The sequence below is a fragment of the Callionymus lyra genome, chromosome 10 (genome assembly GCF_982586985.1).
Source record: "Callionymus lyra chromosome 10, fCalLyr1.hap1.1, whole genome shotgun sequence".
NCBI lineage: Eukaryota > Metazoa > Chordata > Actinopteri > Syngnathiformes > Callionymidae > Callionymus > Callionymus lyra.
In genome coordinates this window covers 917501-927461 of record NC_141827.1, presented here as the reverse complement: position 1 = coordinate 927461, position 9961 = coordinate 917501, and the positions used below count along the sequence as shown (strand labels likewise).

Below are 9961 nucleotides of genomic sequence, written 5' to 3'. Positions count from 1 at the left end.
AATTAGTGTGTAAGTATGTAAGTAAAGAAACTAACTAACTAACTAAGTTAGTAAGTAAGTTAGTTAGTAAGTAAGTAAGTAAGTAAAGTTTATTAATAAAAATGTTTCTAGCTCAGGGTCAGAAAGAATTTTTTACAAACAAAACAATAAACAGTTAAAATATCAACTTTAAAAGATCAACAAACACAAGGGTCTCAGAAAATCAGGTAAAAGCTCAAATAAAAACATCTTCAGATGTTTCTTGAAGAATCCGTAGACTCCAGATTGTGTGTATTTTTACTTTTACACCAAATATGTTTTATTGTATATTTTAATTAGATAATAAAACAATAGTAATAATCATGAAGTACTTAGTGCGTCCTTAAACATCCTGAATAATAACAGCAGTTATTGTTTAACCTGATGTGAGTGAAAATAAAAGAGTGATTGAGAAACTTGTCAGTTAAACCAACAACAAGGTCATGTGACCCACATTTTCAAAAGTTTCATAAAAATCAGGATCTTATCTTCAGATCTTAACTCCAATATAGTTCTTAATTTTTGCAGTTGTTGAGTGTTTTCACTACATCAGTCTTTTGAAAAAGTGAGTCTGAGAAGATCTGGTTCTGGTTCTGGTTCTGGTTCTAGTTCTTCTCACGACAGTGGCGTTACACACAGCCGCCAGCAGGGGGTGCTGTCTGCTCACTACAGATGAAGCTTCATCTCGATCATGTCGAACAAACAGAGAAATAATCAATTATCAGTTAATATTTGTTGCGAGTAACATCACGTGATGATAGAATCTAAGTAATGAAGCGATAACTGCACTTGAATATTTTCTTGTATAAATCTACACTTTGTTAATATTTTGAGTTTTTAAATGTTTCAATTATTTCAACAATTTCCATCTTTTTCCAAGAGCAATATAAGTTACTCTCGATTTGGCCGCTCGATGAAACTATTCTTCTTCTTGTAAATGTTTTTAACATTTGTACATAGTTTAATAACTATAAAAACTATATTACAACAGTAAGTTAACGTTCATTACTAACCTTTAAATAACTGGAACTATTATATTGTTGCCTAGTTTTGCTAATATTGCATATTTATTGACCTGATAACTTGTCTTGTAATAATATTTAATTTATATTAACTTGTTATTGTATCACCTTTAAATCATTGTATTAATGTAAGTATAATTGAACTTCTTTTAATCAATAAAAACTGTGTTTGTTTTTACTTGTTTTACTGTGAGACAAACAACAATAAATTGAATAAATGTCATTAATGGAACAATCTTGTATATATTCGATGATGACATCACAGTTTTAACATGTGTCGGATCAAAGACATATTTTTGTGACACTTTCCATTATTTCCCGGCCAAAAATGTCTCATTCATTGTTAAAAGGCAGATTTGTAAGTGTTAAGGTCAAAGGTCGACTTGCAGAAGTTTGTGGTTGTTGTCCCTCAAGGTGTTGTTGGGTCAGAAACACCTGCTCGTCATTTCCTGGTCGTTCTTCTGTCCTGGTTCCTCCACAGGACTCGCGTCAGTAAAGCTACTGTGGCTAATGCTAATGTTTCTCAACCGACAGATGAATTCTTATTAATATTATCCATTAAATGTTGATTTGATCAAAACATTTCTTCAGCTGCAGACGACAAACGACATCAAACATTATGAAATAAATATATTATAATTCAAATGCTAACAATCATCTCAAGGTTAAAGTAAATAATCAGGGAACAGTTGAGTCGACAAACACTTGGAGCGTCCGTCGTCCAGAGTCACGCATGTCAGGTTCGGTAGACACGGACACGTGTGGTGGAGTCTGGTCCCCATGAACGGAACCTGAGGGGACAACATGTTCGGGTCATGACGTGTTCATGATGTGTTCTTTACATGTTCTTTACATGATCTCTACGTGTTCATGACGTGTTCATGACATGTTCGAGTCATGACGTGTTCATTACGTGTTCTTTACGTGTTCTTTACGTGTTCTTTACATGATCTTTACATGTTCATGACGTGTTCATGACATGTTCGAGTCATGACGTGTTCATTACGTGTTCTTTACGTGTTTTTTACGTGTTCTTTACATGATCTTTACATGTTCATGACATGTTCGAGTCATGACGTGTTCATTACGTGTTCTTTTCGTGTTTTTTACGTGTTCTTTACATGATCTTTACGTGTTCATGACGTGTTCATGACATGTTGGAGTCATGATGTGTTCATTACGTGTTCTTTACGTGTTCTTTACATGATCTTTACGTGTTCATGACGTGTTCATGACATGTTGGAGTCATGATGTGTTCATTACGTGTTCTTTATGTGTTCTTTACGTGTTTTTTATGTGTTCTTTACATGATCTTTACGTGTTCATGACGTGTTCATGACATGTTCGAGTCATGACGTGTTCATTACGTGTTCTTTACGTGTTCTTTACGTGTTCCTTACATGATCTTTACGTGTTCATGATGTGTTCTTTACATGTTCTTTACGTGTTCATGACGTGTTCATGACATGTTCGAGTCATGACGTGTTCATGATGTGTTCTTTACATGTTCTTTACATGATCTATACGTGTTCATGACGTGTTCATGACATGTTCGAGTCATGACGTGTTCATTACGTGTTCTTTACGTGTTCTTTACGTGTTCTTTACATGATCTTTACATGTTCATGACGTGTTCATGACATGTTCGAGTCATGACGTGTTCATTACGTGTTCTTTACGTGTTTTTTACGTGTTCTTTACATGATCTTTACATGTTCATGACATGTTCGAGTCATGACGTGTTCATTACGTGTTCTTTTCGTGTTTTTTACGTGTTCTTTACATGATCTTTACGTGTTCATGACGTGTTCATGACATGTTGGAGTCATGATGTGTTCATTACGTGTTCTTTACGTGTTCTTTACATGATCTTTACGTGTTCATGACGTGTTCATGACATGTTGGAGTCATGATGTGTTCATTACGTGTTCTTTATGTGTTCTTTACGTGTTTTTTATGTGTTCTTTACATGATCTTTACGTGTTCATGACGTGTTCATGACATGTTCGAGTCATGACGTGTTCATTACGTGTTCTTTACGTGTTCTTTACGTGTTCCTTACATGATCTTTACGTGTTCATGATGTGTTCTTTACATGTTCTTTACGTGTTCATGACGTGTTCATGACATGTTCGAGTCATGACGTGTTCATGATGTGTTCTTTACATGTTCTTTACATGATCTATACGTGTTCATGACGTGTTCATGACATGTTCGAGTCATGACGTGTTCATTACGTGTTCTTTACGTGTTCTTTACGTGTTCTTTACATGATCTTTACATGTTCATGACGTGTTCATGACATGTTCGAGTCATGACGTGTTCATTACGTGTTCTTTACGTGTTTTTTACGTGTTCTTTACATGATCTTTACATGTTCATGACATGTTCGAGTCATGACGTGTTCATTACGTGTTCTTTTCGTGTTTTTTACGTGTTCTTTACATGATCTTTACGTGTTCATGACGTGTTCATGACATGTTGGAGTCATGATGTGTTCATTACGTGTTCTTTACGTGTTCTTTACATGATCTTTACGTGTTCATGACGTGTTCATGACATGTTGGAGTCATGATGTGTTCATTACGTGTTCTTTATGTGTTCTTTACGTGTTTTTTATGTGTTCTTTACATGATCTTTACGTGTTCATGACGTGTTCATGACATGTTCGAGTCATGACGTGTTCATTACGTGTTCTTTACGTGTTCTTTACGTGTTCCTTACATGATCTTTACGTGTTCATGATGTGTTCTTTACATGTTCTTTACGTGTTCATGACGTGTTCATGACATGTTCGAGTCATGACGTGTTCATTACGTGTTCTTTACGTGTTCTTTACATGATCTTTAAGTGTTCATGACGTGTTCATGACATGTTCGAGTCATGACGTGTTCATTACGTGTTCTTTACGTGTTCTTTACGTGTTTTTTACGTGTTCTTTACATGATCTTTACGTGTTCATGGCGTGTTCATGACATGTTCGAGTCATGACGTGTTCATTACGTGTTCTTTACGTGTTCTTTACGTGTTCTTTACGTGTTCCTTACATGATCTTTACGTGTTCATGATGTGTTCATGACAGGTTCGAGTCATGACATGTTCATTACGTGTTCTTTACGCGTTCTTTACGCGTTCTTTACGCGTTCTTTACGTGTTCATTACATGTTCTTTACGCGTTCTTTACGTGTTCTTTATGTGTTCTTTACGTGTTCATTACGTGTTCTTTACATGTTCTTTATGTGTTCTTAACATGTTCATTACGTGTTCTTTATATGATCTTTACGTGTTCATGACATGTTCGGGTCATGACGTGTTCATTACGTGTTCTTTACGTGTTCTTTACGTGTTCATTACATGTTCATTACGTGTTCTTTACATGTTCTTTACGTGTTCTTTACGTGTTCATTACATGTTCTTTACGTGTTCTTTACATGATCTTTACGTGTTCATGACATGTTCGGGTCATGACGTGTTCTTTACATGATCATTACATGTTCATTACGTGTTCTTTACGTGTTCATGACATGTTTATTACGTGTTCATGACATGTTCATGACGTGTTCATGACGTGTTCATGACGTGTTCATGACTTGTTCATGACATGTTCATGATGTGTTCATGACCTGTTCATGACGTGTTCATTACGTGTTCATGACATGTTCATGACATGTTCATGACATGTTCATGACATGTTCATGACATGTTCATGACCTGTTCATGACGAGTTCATTACGTGTTCATGACATGTTCATGACGTGTTCATGACATGTTCATGACGTGTTCATGACATGTTCATGACGTGTTCATGACGTGTTCATGACGTGTTCATTACATGTTCATGACATGTTCATGACATGTTCATGACGTGTTCATGACGTGTTCATTACGTGTTCATGACATGTTCATGACATGTTGATGACGTGTTCATGACATGTTCATGACGTGTTCATGACATGTTCATGAAGTGTTCATTACATGTTCATGACATGTTCATGACATGTTCATGACATGTTCATGACATGTTCATGACGTGTTCATGACATGTTCATGACATGTTCATGACGTGTTCATGACGTGTTCATGACATGTTCATGACATGTTCATGATGTGTTCATGACGTGTTCATTACGTGTTCATGACATGTTCATGACATGTTCATGACATGTTCATGACATGTTCATGACGTGTTCATGACATGTTCATTACATGTTCATGACATGTTCATGACATGTTCATGACGTGTTCATGACGTGTTCATTACATGTTCATGACATGTTCATGACATGTTCATGACATGTTCATGACTTGTTCATGACATGTTCATGACATGTTCATGACATGTTCATGACATGTTCATGACGTGTTCATGACATGTTCATGACATGTTCATGACGTGTGGATCGACCTGTAACACTTGATGATGATGTGTTTCTATGATCATTGTCATCAGTTAAACTTCATTGAACGACAGTATTTCTTTAAAAAAATATATATTTTCTGTCGTTCAATGTCAGTGAAACGAGTCAATAAAAGTAAACAAACAATAATTGTTTCTCAGCTCAAGACAAACACAGTAGATCAATATTCAAATGTTTTAAAATATGATGAAGTAAAAACATTTTGTGCAAAAGAGTCAAAACAGTTTCTCACTTTATGACTCAGAGGGTGACAGTCGTCGCCTTCTCGTCCCATCGGTGAACACATGTGGAGACTTCGTATCCACAGACTCACCGCACAACACAAGCCGCCGCCGCACTGAGTGTCCTTCTCACAGGCCTGGAACACACACACACACGTGCACACACACACACACACACACACGTGCACACACACACACACGTGCACACACACACACACACACACACACGTGCACACACACACACACACACGTGCACACACACACACACACACGTGCACACACACACACCCCCCCCACACACACAAACACACACACACACACACAAACACACACACACACGTGCACACACACACACACACGTGCACACACACACACACACACGTGCACACACACACACACACCCCCCACACACACAAACACACACACACACACACAAACACACACACACACACACACACGTGCACACACACACACACCCCCCCACACACACAAACACACACACACACACACACACACACACACACACACACACACAGATGAATGATTACAAACTATTTGAAGGCATCATTTCAACACAAAATGTTTCACATCATTCACAGACGAACTAATCATTGATTGATTTTAATTTAAATGTATTTATTTAAACAAGGGTTTACTCCGGACACTCGGGTTTCCTCCCACAGTCCAAAAACATACAGAGGTTGATTGAGAAATTGGGGATACTGTCCATAGGTATGAGTGTGTGTGTGAATGGTTGTCTGTCTTTGTGTGCCCTGCGACAGACTGGCGTCCTGTCCAGGGTGTCCCCCGCCTCTCGCCCTATGATACTGGGATAGACTCCAGTCTCCACGCGACCCCGGTAAAAGGAAAAGGAGAAGAAAATGAACGAATGAACGAATGAATGAATGAATGAATGAATGAATGTTCTTCTTGTTGAGAATATTAAGTAAGTAAGTAAGTAAGTAATTTTTATTTATATATCGCTTTTCGAGACCAGGGTCACAAAGAACTTAAACAATCAAAACAATATTCAATAAAGTACATACTTTAAAGATCAAGATAATACTGATAACAACACAGGAGTTCCAGAAAATCAAGGAAAAGCCTGAACAAATAAAAATGTTTTAAGATGTTTCTTAAAGGAGTCAGTAGATCATCAAGTGCAAAGAGAGAGAAGATGGTTCCAAAGCTTAGGAGCAACAGCCTGAAAAGATTCCTCTCCTCTGGTCCGGAAGTTCAGGAACCATCAGTAGATTCTGATCCACAGACCTCAGAGCCCGAGCTGGGGTGTAAGTCTGGATCAGATCACTGATGGAAGGTCTGACCATGAATAGATATGAAAGTAAGAACCAGAATTTTAAAGTTGATCCTGAAAGAAACTGGAAGCCGGTGAAGAGTTTGAAGGATCAGAGAAATGGGAGTTCTTCTACTTGAGCGGCTCAGAATTTCCCAGGTTTCTCAGGCTCAGTTTGACAGACTAAGTCACTCAAGTACTGACTCAACCATGGAATCTTATCATCAACAATCACCAGAGTTTCAGTTTTGTCCACATTTAGCTGCAAAGTGTTTTCACTGATTGTTTGATTTCTAGCAACAATTGACTAAGTTCAGCCTCTGAGGCTCAGTTGATCAACAGAGCAGTAGAGCTGGATGTCATCAGCAAACATGTGATAAGAAACATCTGGAAATCTCTGAATGATTTTACCGAGGGGAATCAAGTACAGCAAAAACAATAAAGGACCAGAACAGAACCTTGAGGGACTCCACACAACAGATCTGCCGATTCAGACCTCATTTGATTGACAGATACACTAAAACTGCCCAGAAAGGTAAGATGAGAACCATTCTAACACAGACCCAGACAGTCTTCATCCCTCAGTCTTCTCAGCAGGATCTGGTTCAACTGTGTCAAAGGCTGAGGACAGATCCAACAGAACCAGAACAGTGAATTTACCAGAGTCAGCCGACATCATGATGTCACTGGACACTTTCAGTAAAGCTGTCTCCGTAGATGTTTATGGAAGCCAGACTGAAACTTCTCATGGATGTCGCTCTGATCCATGAACAGCTGCTCAGACACCACCTTCTCCAAGATCTTGGACAAGAAAGGGAGTTTGGAAATAGGCCTGAAATGACTGAGGTCAGTCGGGTCTAAGCCTGGCTTTTTGAGCAGAGGCTCCACAATGGTTTAAATGCATTGGGAAAAACCCCTGTGGAAAGGGAGAGGTTCACCATATTGGTAACTCAGGGGCCAATTACATCAAATACTTTGATAAAAAGCCTACAAGGAAGGACATCATCTGAGCAAGAGGAGGGTTTCATCTTGTTCACTAGTGCTGAAATATCACCCAAAGATATACCAGTGAAGGAAGACCAAGAGGAGGAGAGGGGCTCAGAGACAGTAGGGGTTCCAAACAAAGGAGGAAAGATTTTCTCTTTGATCAATTAAATTTTGTCAATGAAAAATCTCAACAATGCATTGATGTCAGCTTCACAGAAGACAGACAAATAGTCAAAGATAAAGAACTCATCAATTTAGAATAAATAAATGTAACTTTCAAGTGTGAAAAATGTACAGAAATGTATTTGTAATATGATAATGATGAAGTGTAGACTCACCCCAGCGATGATGATAAAGTGTAGACTCACCCCAGTGATGAAGATAAAGTGTAGACTCACCCCAGCGATGATGATAAAGTGTAGACTCACCCCAGTGATGAAGATAAAGTGTAGACTCACCCCAGTGATGATGATAAAGTGTAGACTCACCCCAGTGATGATGATAAAGTGTAGACTCACCCCAGTGATTGAAGATAAAGTGTAGACTCACCCCAGTGATGATGATAAAGTGTAGACTCACCCCAGTGATGATGATAAAGTGTAGACTCACCCCAGTGATGAAGATAAAGTGTAGACTCACCCCAGTGATGAAGATAAAGTGTAGACTCACCCCAGTGATGATGATAAAGTGTAGACTCACCCCAGTGATTGAAGATAAAGTGTAGACTCACCCCAGTGATGAAGATAAAGTGTAGACTCACCCCAGTGATGAAGATAAAGTGTAGACTCACCCCAGTGATGAAGATAAAGTGTAGACTCACCCCAGTGATGATGATAAAGTGTAGACTCACCCCAGTGATGAAGATAAAGTGTAGACTCACCCCAGTGATGAAGATAAAGTGTAGACTCACCCCAGTGATGAAGATAAAGTGTAGACTCACCCCAGTGATGAAGATAAAGTGTAGACTCACCCCAGTGATGAAGATAAAGTGTAGACTCACCCCAGTGATGAAGATAAAGTGTAGACTCACCCCAGTGATGAAGATAAAGTGTAGACTCACCCCAGTGATGAAGATAAAGTGTAGACTCACCCCAGTGATGAAGATAAAGTGTAGACTCACCCCAGTGATGATGATAAAGTGTAGACTCACCCCAGTGATGATGATAAAGTGTAGACTCACCCCAGTGATGAAGATAAAGTGTAGACTCACCCCAGTGATGATGATAAAGTGTAGACTCACCCCAGTGATGAAGATAAAGTGTAGACTCACCCCAGTGATGATGATAAAGTGTAGACTCACCCCAGTGATGAAGATAAAGTGTAGACTCACCCCAGTGATGATGATAAAGTGTAGACTCACCCCAGTGATGATGATAAAGTGTAGACTCACCCCAGTGATGAAGATAAAGTGTAGACTCACCCCAGTGATGAAGATAAAGTGTAGACTCACCCCAGTGATGAAGATAAAGTGTAGACTCACCCCAGTGATGATGATAAAGTGTAGACTCACCCCAGTGATGATGATAAAGTGTAGACTCACCCCAGTGATGAAGATAAAGTGTAGACTCACCCCAGTGATGATGATAAAGTGTAGACTCACCCCAGTGATGATGATAAAGTGTAGACTCACCCCAGTGATTGAAGATAAAGTGTAGACTCACCCCAGTGATGAAGATAAAGTGTAGACTCACCCCAGTGATGATGATAAAGTGTAGACTCACCCCAGTGATGAAGATAAAGTGTAGACTCACCCCAGTGATGATGATAAAGTGTAGACTCACCCCAGTGATGATGATAAAGTGTAGACTCACCCCAGTGATGAAGATAAAGTGTAGACTCACCCCAGTGATGAAGATAAAGTGTAGACTCACCCCAGTGATGATGATAAAGTGTAGACTCACCCCAGTGATGATGATAAAGTGTAGACTCACCCCAGTGATTGAAGATAAAGTGTAGACTCACCCCAGTGATGAAGATAAAGTGTAGACTCACCCCAGTGAT

At 38.9% G+C, this 9961-nt stretch overlaps 1 protein-coding gene across 1 annotated transcript in view; it reads right to left on the bottom strand.

Moving 5' to 3' along the window:
* Positions 1–1705: 1705 nt before the first annotated feature.
* prok2 (prokineticin 2) overlaps positions 1706–9961 on the bottom strand; it is an 8439-nt gene continuing 183 nt past the window's right edge. The window contains exons 2-3 of the mRNA XM_087800952.1: positions 5691–5816; positions 1706–1831 (exon numbers count right to left, since the gene is read on the bottom strand). Coding sequence (XP_087657078.1) covers positions 1706–1831; positions 5691–5816 — 252 coding nt within the window. The remainder of the gene's footprint in view (positions 1832–5690; positions 5817–9961) is intronic.